Source organism: Notothenia coriiceps, unplaced genomic scaffold, assembly GCF_000735185.1.
Source record: "Notothenia coriiceps isolate Sejong01 unplaced genomic scaffold, NC01 NC01_scaffold00012620, whole genome shotgun sequence".
NCBI lineage: Eukaryota > Metazoa > Chordata > Actinopteri > Perciformes > Nototheniidae > Notothenia > Notothenia coriiceps.
The window spans coordinates 392,665-408,640 of record NW_011345321.1 but is presented as its reverse complement, the minus strand read 5'-3'; the positions used below and the strand labels follow the sequence as shown (position 1 = coordinate 408,640).

General features: G+C 38.1%; 1 protein-coding gene across 3 annotated transcripts in view; it reads right to left on the bottom strand.

Moving 5' to 3' along the window:
• gpc6b (glypican 6b) overlaps positions 1-11,944 on the bottom strand; it is a 79,898-nt gene extending 67,954 nt beyond the window's left edge. For all 3 annotated transcript variants that reach the window (XR_798568.1, XM_010773539.1, XM_010773541.1), the window contains exon 1: positions 11,521-11,944. Coding sequence is in view for 2 of the 3 variants with exons in the window: in XM_010773539.1 (XP_010771841.1) it covers positions 11,521-11,671 (151 nt within the window). In the remaining variant the exon portion in view is untranslated. The remainder of the gene's footprint in view (positions 1-11,520) is intronic.
• Between the last annotated feature and the right edge of the window lie 4,032 nt (positions 11,945-15,976).

The window sequence follows — 15,976 nt, the reverse complement described above, 5'->3', positions numbered from 1 at the left end:
CTGCTGCAGCCCAGCAGCTGATCTCAGAGCACGCTCCCCTCTCCTGCTGGGGGGCGTGGTCAGCTGCAGCTCACAGAATCAGCCCCCTGCAAAAACAGGGCTGGAAAGAGCAAATAGAGCGAAATGAGGCATGGCTCAAATGCAGGATCTGTATAAATATACCTTATATAGGTATGGCCCTACAATATATCATTTAAATATAGCATGATAGGTGTCCTTTACGTTTTTTGTGCAACATTTATTTGTGACTGAATTATACATGTGATGTTTCTTACTGCATTATCTCTCCAACAATCAAAATATAAAAGAGAACAAAACCACAGCAGTCCTGCGGCATCATTTATCCATCATTGATTTGCATGCCCCGTAAGTTTAAGTTAACACCACTGTTGAAGTAGCTGGAGATGAGCGTTGGCGATGGATGCCCTAAAGTCCTTTGCCAGGTAGTAAAGTGTAATTGTAAGCATTTCTATGGAACTCAGCAAGTTTCTCCAGATAAACTGTAAATTGGCACAGTTCTGTATTGTCAATCATTTAAGTATACTGTAAAACTACAACGCAAACACACCATCCATTGTTATAGCATAGCTTATAGCACAGGTAAAACAACTTGATTCATCATACAAAAAACTTAAATGTACAATACTCAATACTGTACTTCATCTTTATGCATGCGGTTTGGATTCAGTTTATTCATTTTTGCAATAACTGTCTAATTTCTACTATATTTCATCCCCTGGTTTAACTTGCACTTTTTTATTTCTAGGGTCCCATTTTGTTTGCTGTAAGATTGTATCAACTTTTCTATCACCTCAGGTTCCATCTTTAAAACTGAAAAATAGAGCGATGTGAGGATGTGATCCATGAGAGTTACAAAGGGTCTGTGGAAACAGTTGTGAAAAGCGTTCTTCATGTCTCAGAACAGCTTTGGGATAGTTTGTTTCTTTATAGGATCTGCACTGAGCCAAGTCTTATGCAGATAGACTTTTTTGTTTGATTTTTGACACGGTATGGTATCAAGTTTGATTTCCATCTGAAGCTGTCGCTGATTCTGAGCAAGCCTTACTTTAGTTGCTGAGGGAGAATTATTTCCCTTCTCTAGCCTTGTATCAAAGCTGGCCTTTGGCACTTCATCCAGAATAAAGAGGGCTGTTGAAGTGAGACAGAGAGACTTGTCCCAGCCTAACCTCACTGTACCAACCCGTTCCCTGTCCTTTATTTGTCCACAGCCACCAGCAAGACGCATAACTTGACTCTGCATCGAGCCATGGCACCAGATGTTTAACATGCATACAGAGCAGCAGATCCTGCACACATTATCATATTAATGACAAGACGCAGATTCAATGCATACTAATGTTACGTCACTAGTGTTAACTCTTTGCCAAAACTGCAAAAAACATAAAACTGAGAGTTAATGATAGAGGTTTATGCATGCGCATTTATTAACGCCTTTGTATACGAGCTATCATCATGAGTCGCAATTACAGTACTTCACGTCACTCCCATGTCTGTAATTGACCTTGTTATCACTAATGGTGGGGCGGGAAAAAGAAATGTATTCTGCCTTCTTACTAGTTCTGCTAACATGTTGGTGCATACTTTTCTTCTGTTAGTAGGATCTCATTGATTTATTTATGCACTGCAAATGTAATAAACTTATAATGTCCTTTGTTGTAAACATTGGTAATCATTTCCCCATCATTCACCAGGTCAAAGATTCCTGTTATAGTGTATAATCCTACAGGTTAGATATTTTTTTCTGATACCTGTTTTTAAATATTCTCATTACTTCATTTACTTATGGTATATCTCTAATTATGCGATAATACCTAAACCCCATGCATGTTCCAAAATACGAAAGTCATTGTTAAAAAAGTAAAGTAAATATAACACATTTTTGTATCTAATTATTTCTTCATACTTTTTGATTTATAATTTCTATTAGGTTTATATGATTGTCCCTGCATAAATGTAGAAGGGAAGAAAATTATAAGGAGGAAGCAATGAACACAACTAAGAACTTCACTGTCTAAACACATAGCTTTATAAATACTTACATGTTTAATATGCTCTGTTGAACACAATCGTTTCTAATAATCTCTATATGAAGACATGAGGACATTGTTTACAAACTTCAGCCTGGAGAGTTAAGAGTCCAAGTCCCTCTGCATAAAGCACGGGCCAACTCTCAGAAGTATTATTCAGTGTACCTGGCCAAAGAGACCCAGCATGTGCTCGGCCATCTGCTGTGTCCCAGGATTCCCTCCGACAAACTCTATGGGTTTACACACTTGGAGCCACACTCAAACCTAATAAGATAAGCTTTTTTAGTGTCCTTGCAGTTTCTGCTCCTTTTCACATCACTTCATCATCTTAAGGCAATAAAAGGCCATCTGAAATATGGAGCTGTAACATGTATGTCTTAGCTTAAGAGTTCATGTGTTGAAGTCAGAATTCCTTTATATTTTAGTCAAATTCGTAGTTAACAATAACTCTGGATTCCTTTATTTTAGTCATCAAAAAAAGTTTGTCTCCTTTCAGGAAATATTGAGTCAGACATGACTTGAGTCAATGCATTTTTCCTTGTCATCAATCATCTTGGTGATTTAATATTTAACCACCTTATTTCAGAAATGTCAGTCACTTAAGAAAAAATGGTAACCCCACATGAAAACGGTATAATGTAATTTTATTTTTATTCAATTTTGCTTTGCTCAATGTGCTCTGAAATGGTTCAGTTGATGTTTGCTTTGATAATACAAACCAAGAGAAAATACTTTCTGCATCTAATCCAATGCCGGATGGGCAACAGAATCGGCCTGGACCAGTTAGAGCTGCATACAAAAGTATTGCACTCATTTCAATTCTAACTCTGTTATCATATAAGCTTTTATAGGGCTTATTTAGAGCTTCTAGCTAATGGGCTTGAGAGATTCTCAGTGGAAGATGTCCTGCTAAACATTTTTTTAAAATCTGAGCTAAAGTGATTTAGGCTGGCCTATTTGAGACAAGGCTATTTTAGTCACATTATTGAATCCAAAGCACGGACACAACACAAAGCAGCATGCACTTTAAACACTGTAGGGAGGAGGCTGTTTAAGTGTGACGTCTTCAGGGCATATGCATGAGCAGACCAACTATGAATAAATGAGAAAATGCATGACCAAATCAACTAATGAATTAGTCTAACTTCCAATGTAAGTGGGTGGTTGGATATAGACGAATGAATAAATGAACATGCATGTAATTGTCAGGCTTCATGATAATCACATATATAAATGATAAAGATCAAAAATCGTTTTACCTTGTAATAAAATAGTTAAACTACTGGTTGCTTTACATCGCTGTTCTATCCAACACTTTTCATATCCACTCATTGTTGTATGCTTTCAGACATCCAAGGCAGTCAATGTAAATTGTTTCCGTTTTCCTGAAACATTTCCTCTAACTAATCAGACGCTGAGTTCCTAAACAACCACAGCAAATGAGGATGGAATTTAAAGAATATGAATCAGCATGCACCTATTCATGTGTGCACTACACACAGTCTTCCCTTACACTTACATAATAGTGTCTCCAGAGGGTTTTGTGTACAGAATAGACAAGTTTCTCGCTCAAGTTCGAACTTGCATCAATCAAAATTGAATGACATTATTCCCATCACATTTTGGGTCATGTCAGAAGTCATAATGAAAGGCATGCTCATGTTTTAAATAACTGGGGGATGCTGATATAGAGGAGTATGTCCTTGGGTGAATGAGGACAGGTTCAAGAGAAATGAATTCTCACCGACATAAAACAGTCTACAATAAAAGCAGCAAAGTACAATGGTATGATGGCATTCTACATCCTCAGGAGAGTCAGCGTGAAGGGAAAAAGGACAAGAATAAAGATGTTGGAACAGTTTCATACCCCTCGCAAATGTGTCAGTATTTTCTTTTTAATATTTCAAGATATTTCACAGCAACATGCCATGTGCAAAGCTGTGTATATGATAAAACAGCCAAATGTTGCCTCAACGGTGTGGTGATTCATATTGAAATATGTTTAAATTTACGATAAAGAAATCTCTTTGAGGAGAAAAATATAAATGCATAAGTCGCCCCTGTCACTGCAGAAAAAAAATGTGTAGAGGCTTTGAAGAAGTAGTAGAGGAGGAACGGGTTTTTATAGACAATATATTTCTATAAAAAAGGTAATTGTTCCCAGAAACTGGGCTTCACTGTGGCTCTTGAATATAGAACCATCTTTGATTTTGCAATTACTCATTTTGGTTCATATATGAAAGGTTTGGGTATTCTAGTACAGAAGATAAGGCCATAAAAGTTAAGGGTGACTGATTGAATACATTTCTTCCGAGAGGCTGTGGCGCAGTGCACTAGTGCGTTGGTGTTTGTATCAGGGGAGCACAGGTTCAAACCCCACTGCAGTCAGCATGTCGTTGTGTCCCTGGGCAAGACACTTCACCCCAAATTGCTCCTGTGGGGAGTGCCCACAGTATCAAGTATGTAAGTCGCTTTGGTTAAAAGCGTCAAACAAGTGACATGTAATTTGTAAACTAATCCTTTAGAACTAAGGAAATTATTTGGTAAATATCTAAATAATTTCATTGTTATTTCAGTTAATTTCGGGGAAAAATACTTTTTTTGTTATGTGAAAAAGTAAATAAAGTAATGTTTATTTTTTTGGATTATGATAATCTTCTGATATTTTAAAAACCAAACCAATAGTTGAGAAAGTAATGAGAAAACAAATAACACTAAAAGACTGTTCTAGCCTTGCTTTACTTGTTACAGTGAGGGAATACATATAAAACAATACACAAAGGCTAGATCTCCCTCGTATTAATCTTTGCCAAGAAGATATATACAACCACGACCCTGAGAAAATACCTATGGAATATTCATGTGCCATACCCTTTTGCAAGGTGCACCAATATCATTACAGCTGAGATTAATGTATGGATTCCCTAACACCATGTGCAGCACATTTAGGAATGACAAGCACCAAATATGCAGCGCATGTAGCACTATGTCTGGCTTTGATATTTATTGAGGAGTGTGTAATAAAAAGCCTAGTGGGGGCATGACAAGACGGTGTGGATATTCGATCCACGTGGGCAGCACGCCTAGAAGCCCCTGAGAATGAGACGTGAGCAGGCAAGCCACTCTCTTCTGCGTCAACTTGTTAAGTGGAGCATGGCGGAGGACTGCGCTACAGGCAGCAGCTGGTGGCTGTTTGGAGACCTCCAGGGCCTTGAGACCTGCACTGATCATTACCTTTCACTCAGCATTTACAGCGTAGTTTACAGACTCCGACCATTATTAACTCTGCTGCCTTGTTGCAGTGTCCTCTTGTGAGCAGGCTGCTTTAGTAAGAAGGAGAAGACACAACTGTACAACACACAGATCCTCACTGCAGCTTGCTAAAACACACCTGAGCGTCGTCAGGAGCAGAGTAAAAGGCAAGCGTCCTATCCGGTTGCACATCATGTCTAGTCAGACACTGTCAACAGGAGTGGTAGACGTGTGGCTAAAGATAGATCCAACAACAGCGATGAGGCATTCGAGGGGGCTTTGTTTCATGATGGCTAGGTTTTGACAGGCAGATGAGGTGTCAGGGAAAAGTACCAGCTATACGTCACAGTCATAAGCCTACATTTGATCCTCATGTCAATGACGAGACTCGCATTGATCCTGTGGATTGTTTTATGAAAAGTCAGGGAAGGCTTAAAAAGAGACAGTGATATACTACGTGAAATGTTTAAACAATTCTAAAATAAATAAATAAACAGACTCTGACATGTCAGAAAAATATCAGTTAAGGGACATTCGAGAATTTAACGGGGCTAGTCATCCACAAATCTTACACACACAGGACAACATGGTGGCATTTTATGATTTGCAGGTGAGAAACAATATGACGGTGAAATCAATCTCAGAATTTATCCAAGGTAACACCTCTTATCCATCTCCCACTCCAAAGTGAGGAAATAAAAAAGGTTTATTAAGAGCCTTGTAGTATCTGAAGAGAATTATGTCACCTGTATGAATTGCCTTTGGTTGATACAAATTATAATGGGTATCAATACACCAAAAGGAGTAGAAAGCTTCTGTTTCTGTTACAAATCAGGCGTGTATTGTTCAGTGTGTGGTCTACACGGGTCAAGAGTTTCGAAAAATGAAAAACAATACAAAAACAGAATCAGTGACTAGAGGAGATGTGTTTATGCCAGCTTGTGAAATAAGGAATAAAAAAGCTCCTTGTCAGGGGCTCCAAGTTAGAATTTAATTGGACAGTTGTTGACAGGAACTAATACATCAAAATAACATCTATTCAATCTCTTGTTGACAACAGGAGCACTCATTCTTTCGCATTTCAAATTATTCTTAAGCCATGAAAACAGCCATGCCGTCTCAGGAGAATCACTTCAATCAATTGTCTTTGTTTTTCACAGAGGATTTATCTCAGATGATTGTGACAAACGTTAATTGTTTATGGCTGTGTTCACACCCATATATATATATAATATTGTCTGTGAATTAGGAAAACATACAGCAGTTCATAACTGCCAGCTAAAATCCATGTTGTTGTTAAACTGTGTCGGCTCTATTAAAGTTTCAGAACCAGCAACAGAAAATTGGGCATAAACCCTGTTGAAGGACACAAAAACCATAAACAGAAAGCCTGGGTCACAAACAAAATTATGGTTTTGAATATTATCCAGAAACGACTTTTAGTGTGTTAAAAAAAAAAGACTACCCCTGAGGACATGAATTTCCCTCCTTTTCTAAGGAAACCCAGATCCATCAAAATGCACAGCATCTTGCTTTTAGAAGCCGAAACAAAGCACCAGAGCATAGTCTGTCAGTTTCCAACTGACTGACAGAATAAAAAAGTTTGGGTCTTGCACTGTTGGTCAGATAACATATGCTAATGCCTGGATTTATGAGTGTGTTCATGCATGTGGTCATGTGGCCATGCAAAAACTGACACTAAATATCTGCCGAGGTTGACTTAAAACTAACTTGTACTACACATACTGTACTAAAAGTAGGAACAAATATGAAAAAAGACAACCATTACCAAAGGTTAACCAATACTCCTGTCCCCAGTGTTTATAAAGATATTTAATGAAATCAAGTATAACCCAAGAGCAAAACTACACATCTCTAAAGGTTACCTGCACTATAGCTTCACAATGATAGCACCATACACTTGTGTGTAATGTCTGAATAAAATGAAGTTTTAAGTTAGGACAAACACCTTCAAATTCATATATTTTGTATGTATTAGTTTTCAACACCCAGAAGCTCTTATTTGTTAAATTGCTTAATCAGCACCCTGAAGTTGGATTACAATTAATTTTTTGCTGGAAACATAAGCAACAACAAAAATAGAAAGGGAAAAAACATGTTTTTATTTTGTGAAATCAAGAAAAATGTTGACAGAAAGTTTGTTTCCATGTTGGAACGCATACTTAACATTGAGAAACTTACTAAGAAAATAAGTTTTCAGGGTCTTTGACATAATACATGTCTGCACGAAACTCTATTTTATGGTTCTATTTGATAAATGTACCACACAAGTCAAAACAAATTTAAATTAAAAAATGTATTTGATCAGAGATAGGATATTCTATGCTTTGATATTCTTTAAGTGCTGAGTGTTGTTCTGATTCCAAAGCTTCAACCCTAAAACCCTTCTACACAACGTCTCCTACCGCTCTCAGAGGGAACACCTGCAGAGAGAGCCCATCATGAGGCCATTCTAGCATTCATGAACATGATTGATGACACAGAGATGGAAGCAGCGTTTGAGAAATCCCCTCTGCCGCCGGAAAAAAATGATGATTGTTTGGATTCTTCCTCCCTGATAGTGCCCCCCCCTGCTTCTCAGCAGGACACATTCACATTACTTTATATAGAAGAATGCAGCCTGAAATACTGGCGCTACAAAATAGGCTACAAACTCAAACAATAAGTCACGCTTCTAAAAGTCCAATTATCGGAAAATCTATCGCAAAGATGTTGATGTTTGTGGAGGGAAATTAAAAAACATAGACACACCACAAACCCATCAGAAGCTGTGATCCCCGTCTTTGGCCAGGTCTCTCTCCACATGAATGAGTGGCAGGAAGGTCACAATAATCTGACGATACATCACAGCAGCACTATGCTGTGAGGGCACGCGGCCATTTCCTCTGCAGGCACTCCCATTTAGCCCTTTTTAATCCTCTCCATCCCATTACATGACAGAAGAGAACCTGTGCACATTACACGCTTCAGCAGAGATCATTTGCTATGTTGTGCAGGCAGCACTGGATCACATTAAACATCAGCGCCGTTATTTCTGTCCCATCTCCATCTCCTGACTGCGAGTAAACAGAGCCGGCCGTCAATAGACTATGACATGCTAAGAAGTTCTTCTGAATCCAGCAGTCAGGAGTGTGACTCCCTACCCATATCTTTCCATCTCGTCTCAGACGTTTGGTGACAGCTGGGGCTAGACTGCAGGGTGCAGGTCTGATTTTTACCCAGAGCAAAGAAGCAGATTTAAAAAGCAAAAATGTGACACTCTTGTTAACAGTAGAATTAAAAGGGATGGTTCAGCAGTGGAGGGGGAGACGCTCTGGGCAGTTTTAGATATGTGAACACTTGAGCAATCCAAAAGATCATGCTCCCGTGGTTTAAAATGACTTCACCACAAAGCTGTTGACACCCTCCAGCCTGGCCTGGTCAGCGGGCAGAAGCATCGCCTCAGTCTTGTGGAATTACTGTTCCAACTGAGCCTTTAAGCTTTGGATCTTAAAAACATTTCTGTCAATAACACTGACCACTGCTTTCATTCCACCTGACCTGCTCCTTCTGTTTGACCCAGAGTGTGGGATTGTAAGCCTTTCATTCTTAGCTTCAAAAAGAACATATTGTTTCAGTGGCTGAGCAGTGTAAAGGCGCTGAGTACAAAAACCCTGCTGTTTTTTCTCCATTATATTTGTATGGTTGTAATAAGTGCTTCATATTAGCCAGAAACATATGGTGTAATCAAAATGTGAAAGGCAACAATGAATGAATAAAAAGAAACATCTGACAAAGGCAAATAGCTCGTAGTAAAACAATCATTCATTAACATAGTAAGTGTGATAATAATTTAACAGTAGTATAATGGGAATTACTTGAATGAATAAGTCCAAATATCTGGGATTAAACTGTAGGTAACGTCAAAAGGGATAGAGAGTGGTTTCTGTCTAAGTTCATGTCTTATAAGGTCTCTAATATAAAAAGAAAAAGGAACACACAAACACATCCTGTTGTCACTACAATTTGATGTTGGCGTCTCGGATAACGACAGAGATATCAAGAAATCAAACTCCAAAGAGCAACATGAAGGATATGGCAGCAGTCAAACCATCGTTTGTAGAGGTGGACCAGTAACATGAAGGTTGACGTTTTTGCCAAATCATCAGTAAGTTAATAGAGTGTGATGGCAGCTGTAAGGCTGACAGAAACAATAAGCTATACGGGAAGCTTTAAGAGGCTCTCTACACAGAGTCCCACGAGGGCCAACTAATCTACAAGTAGCATGCTGGAATATTAACTCCAGGTAATGTCATCAGTAAGGATGCTGCCCATCTGCCACATGGACTCTTAACCCCTTCGGTGACACATAATAAACTTCTTATATTAGGAATCTGTGTGTAATGTAATCTGCCATATGTGTGCAGTGTTTATGTCTGTCAGTAAAACCTGCAAAATGTGAACAATATACCTCAATTAAATGAACTGCTTTTGTCCTACACACAATTTTTAACTGTATGTTATCTTTGTTTGTATATTGTATAAGTACACTTTAATTGGAAATAGAACATACATATGCAATGCCTGATTTATTTAAAGCATAGACTACTGACAAAATACTACTCTATTCTCAATAGACCCATTGGAAATAGCACAGAAAAGTACCATCCATGATACAATTCAAAACCAATTCAACATTATATTAGTCTCCAGAGTTTGAAAAGTGAAAATGTAGTTCAGCTTCTGCTACTTTTTAAATAAAAGGTATCTCAACCTTTACCTTAGCTAAGGTAGGTCTCACCTCGATTATTGTTTGCATGAGTGAGAGGCAATAAGTCCCACGGCTGAAGGGCATGCCCATCACTGTGTGAATTTGCTGAGGTGTTGATAATGCGTTGTCTCTCCTGCAGACACGTAAGGTTATGACTCATTCAAAGACCACATCAAAAGACGTTTATTCAGGGTGACAACGCTCGGAGATGAGAGAGATTGAATTTTTCACTCATTTAGGAGATTAATTGTGATGTCAGAGACTCAGATCCAAAGGATTTAATCAGTAGGTTATTCAACCCAGCTCTGAACAGGTGTGCCTGTTATCAAATATGCAGCATTTTACATGTGCCAGATTTCCTGCTTTATAGAGAGAATGATTGGCCCTGAAGCACAACAATGTCAACCTGAGAGACAACTCAGCTGGAGTAATTACTTTTCTACAGCTGCACACATTAACATGATAAGAAAAATATGACTTTGACTGATCATGTGAAATCACACAATAATATTTTTGAATGGAGTGACTGACATATTTTGAAATGATCTGAAATGCTAAAATAAAATGTATATGCATGAATTGAGAATTTCTCTCTTTTAAAAAGGTTACTTCGGTTCCCAAGTCAGTAGGTGCTCTAACTAGACATTATTAAAATGGTGTCGTTTTATGTATTAACTCTGTCCATTTAATACGCTAATAGGACATTTATTATGTAAGTCATTTAAAATAACTGCTCCAAAGGGTAGTAGTGGCTGTAATGATGTAGTTGACTCATGATTAAGGACTGCAAGAGCCAGCAGTTCCACTTCACCTTATCACTTAATTTTCGCCAGACAGGAGTTAATCTGCACAGTTGATCATTCATTATCTCTGCTTGGTTAGTACAGTCGCAGACCTCTACTGGACACAGATCTTTCCCACAGCTGCCTGGGGCACTCACTCTTCACACATTCAGTATTGATGCACCTGATGATATATTGTTATGGCAGGATGGATATACAATCAGTAAACCAGCTTTTAACTGGGTTCAGGCGTGTTAAATGAGGAGTGTTCCTGATTACAGCAGGCCTGTCAGTTTCCAGATGGGTGCTTGTTGCAGGAGGCTGCAGCAGCTGTTGGTGACCATCCAGGGAGGTAAATGCAGAATATGTTGATATAACTTTCGTCCGTTTGATTTGCAGCAACTTAGTGAGTGACAGGTGGTTGGGCTGCTGTTTGACAGATTAGTTTGATGCAGCTACAGTTTCAACATCCAACAACATATCTACAGTAATGGTGTATTTATTAAGCCACTTTGCATATTAAAAGTGTGGGATTTTTAACAAACCATACGGAGCTTGATAATAAAAACAAAGTATATATTTTTTTTAAGCATTCTATTTTCTCACAAAGCAATTTTATATTGTCTTGTTAAGCAGGTCGTTAGCCTCATTGACTGGTGCCACTTACCTGGGATCTCCTGAAGAGGAACATGTGCGAAACTGAAGCCTTTCCCGATACAAGCCTCCCGCACCTCGCTACAGTTCCGTGCCTTAAAATCTGCTCTTGCTGCAATAGCCAGCACAGAAAAAGTGCAAATGATGGTCCCTAGTCTGAGCATTGTTCACTTCTGTGAAGATCCTTATTGTTTAAGGTTTTCTGCAGTATCCTTGCTGGTGAAAACTCCCCTGCAGTAGATCCGCAGGTACTTAATGACTGGGCGGTTAATGGTTGCAACTCAACTATTAGTATCTAACAACACATTTCAAGCAAAACGGGTTTCTATCAGAGAATGACAGAAAAAGTCCCTTTTAAGAAAAGATGTGGAGGTGCCACATGAATCCAGGCAGAGCGATTCCCAGCGTGTTGACTCAACTTCGCTGAGCAGACGAAGCCGCTGATTGCTGAGCTGAAGTGGAACTGCTGTGGAGAGGAGCGCTGTGTTCACATCAGATACACTGAGGAGCCAGAGAGGGACACAAAATGTGGAGTGGAGTCCAGTCTCATCCGTTTTGGTAGTGGCTGCAGGTCGGCACATAGACCAACAGGGACGTTTTGGAAATAAATCAATACATACATTTGAACAAATAGGTTACTTATGTAGGAAGGTGGGTTAACTGTGGAATGTAATACAATCTGTTTTAACAGACTGTGTTATGTTATTCTCAGGTATAGTATACACACTCAGTTTCAAATGGAAAATCTTTAAAACCATGAGGAAAAATGTGGGGAAATTATGCAATAAGTCTAAATGCTTATTTAGCCTTATTGCAAACAACATGTGTATATGTCTTGTTCACCTAATGTTTGTGTCTAAATATGACATCCAAGCTCCTTAACATAATTTAATTGTCTTATGGTATGATCCAGTGATGGGGATTTTCCTGAATTCAGAAAATGTAAATGCTGACAGTTTCTTTTTTTCTTCTTCTCATTCATCTGACATCAAAGCAAACAACAGTTGTATGGTATCAAACTGTATTAACCAGATAATTTAAATGATGTGTGGAAGACCAGAAGGCAAAGCTTTCATGGCTTTATTGATTTTGCAAGCTTGATACAGGGTAGGTAGATCATCAGTGGATTAACATGGCTGCCATCACGTGCCATCATGATTGATTATTGATGGATTAGTATAGACTAGGGGTTGGGCTATATAAACACGGTGCTTCTTTCTCCCTCATCTGGGGCAGGAAATTACAATTGCTTTAAAATGTTCTCAATCAAGTATATACATATCTGCCATGGAAAAGGGAAATCCCACATGTTTTGCTTGTACCTTGACAATTAAATAAAAAAGAAAACATATATTTAGCGCTTAAAGACATTCCCCATTGAAACCGATGCATCTTATTTATTGTAGCGTCAGCTAAATTGTATGTATTATTATATATATCACTTTGTTCCTATTGATATGGGGATATCACATTTTCAGAGGTGCTTTAAAGATACTTGTTACAGAGAGTGACCACGCACTGGACGATTTTGTATCAAATAACCAAATCCAATGCTTTTATGACATCAATTATTTTTGGAAAGTCTGTTATTATTTAAGATTGTATATTCATGTTGAATTATGTAATTTCTATTAACCACAGAATCAGTTTGTGTATCTCCTATGAGCCAAAAATAACAATGTTGAATTTGTAAAATACAATTATAAAATGATTGAAGCGTAATCATTTGTATGATATGTTACAAATGGTCAAATGCTTTTGTTCACAAAATACAAGGTACTAATGTCTTATGCTGTGAGTGGTGAGTCTACTCTTAGCCATCCTACCACTCCCAAAATATTCTCTGCTCTACTTTTTGATCCTTTTTTAACTGGACACAGTTAATTAACGTATCCAACTTTGAAACTCAAGGGACGTTTCATCCAAATGGAAATGTTTGATACAATGAAAAATTAATTTAATGGTATATTCTCAGTCAAGTTGCCTAACTACACTACTTGTACTCCAGAACATCTATATGTGTGCATATGGGCTGCATTAAATGCTGCCTGCGCACACCATTTGTCAAACAATTTGTGCATGTTTTATTTTCAGTACCATTGCATTGCCAACATTGTCAGAGATGTACAAACCCTCCTCTGTGTTCTGAGTTTATCTTGGGGTCTCCTTCCAGCTGGTCATACCCAGCACTCCTCCATAAGACGGTGTAAAAAAAGTAACAATGTTAAAATGCAGGAGACTGATGATGCAGACATTTGTTTCTATTATCTTGGCAAAACCACAAACATTCCTTTGCAAAACAGTCAACACTTCATCAATCAAGGTGATTAAACTACATCTTTGGAAATCGCTTTACAGTGCATAAAGATTCAAACAGTCAAACCATATTAGTAGCTAACGAATGCATTATCAGGCGAAGGCACACTGAACACTGGAAAACCAAGAGGAATAACTCATGTGATCTAATTGTTAAACGGGTCATTAAAAGGACAGATGCTTAATCAGCACCTTGGAGAGTGCCACATTCTTACCAGGTAACTGAAACACCTCAACGCTACAACTTTTAGGAAAAGGCAATTATGCAGCTTTGAGATCATTTGTGATTAATATAACTTTTCACAATATCTCAGAGAGAGACTAACCACCTTTGGAGAGTCCTGTAGCTTTTTGTATCTGCAACCTTTTATGTTTTGGTCATCAGCTAAAGGTTATGGGGTCATAACATCTCTATGTGATCCAGCATGCATCACTGCAGCTGAGACCAATAACTATTAAATGCTGATGATGTTTGGGATAATGATGGCCAGATGTATACCAGGATTCACCAGGTTTTGCTGATGAACATTGTTTAATATTTGCTAGTATAACATTAGCTGGCTGAATGGTTTAAGCGCATACTTTTGTGATTATATTTAATTGTGTTTTATATTCAAGTCTGTGTGTGCAGGGTGTTTCATCTCACTGGTGTTTGAAAATGTATAGTGAGAATGTGGATAAACTGATATAACCAGGTTAACTGATTTCTGGTTCACAGAACAGATCAGAAACTGTAAAATAACTGAAATTATTCAATATGAGTAATAATACTAGAAGTAGTTATCTACCTGACTGGAATGTTCTATTCTCATTTGTGTGTCATGTACCAGACAAATCATTTAGATTTTTTGAGTCCTATTATTTCTTGCTTTCTTAAGTATTTGAATAATTCATATCACTCATTAACACCGCTTCCGAAACTCAATAAATAGCTTTTATTTTTAACAAAAATATTGTCATCACAAACCATCGCACTTCCAACTGAGAGTTTTGAGCAGTCACTAATAAATTATCTACTTTCAACAATTTTATGCAGTGAACTTCTCAACCCTGTAAACCAACACACCCCTCACTGGGGGACTCTGAACATTCATGTTTCAGTGATTAGTGTTTTTCTCTCTTTATCAGCCTCTTAATTTTGGGGGTTGTATTTTCCTGCATTGAAAATGGGAGAAAAAACACCTGAACCTTTGAAAGAACGTACATAACATTCATCTGTTTGCAACTCATATATCAATGTTGCAATTACATACAGTATAGACTCCTCTGCACTGTTTATATTATATTCTGTTTCTATTATGTTCTATGTAATTGTATTTACTTGTACTATTTTTATCTGTTGTATTGTGTTGCACTGTTGGATGAGCCTGTGATCTAAGATTTTAATTGTCATAACTACACTGTAGCTATGCACACATGACAATAAAAGCCTTGAAACTTGAAACTAGTCTATATCAGCATTAGAGTCCCCATTCAAATGTCACTGAGATATGAAAACAGTCTTTTGCACAAGTAGTTTGGAGGTGTCTGGAACATATAGTGCTGCACTGAACAGATGCTCAGAGGACAGGGACTCCTCATCCACTCCCAGTTAAACGAAATGCTGTGTTTCAAAGAATGACCCATTGAGAAAGGAATGAACAATCAGCGGCTACACCGATGCTGGATTATTAATCAAAGTAATTAGGCTGTTCCTGAGCCTAAGGGGTTCTAGCCACCAAACCTTTGACTGTGTGCACTCAGTCCCAAGCCTGCGCCTAGAGTGGACTCTTGTGATTTTACTACATGTGAAGGCTATACCAAACCGTTGTTAAAGCTCCTCTTGTATTGCTCTCGGATTACCTCTACCTGAGGACCCTTTACAAAGTGTTGTCTTTCAAGGAGCATGAGGCTCAAAACAACATCATGGAGTCCAAGGCCTTCAAACTCTCCACCATACTGTGCCTGCAATTTCAATTTGAACTAGAGAATGCAATTCCTGAAGAAATTGCTAGTGGGAATGCTTTATGCTGAAAAGCTGACGCTAAACTGCTATGCTGAAATGTAATGTGTAAGAAGAAATTGAAGAATTTAGATTGAAATTATACATGAACACTGGGAGCTTGAATGTGTGATGAGAGAAGAAAAGAAAGTGAAAAGGCTTGGAAAAGCAG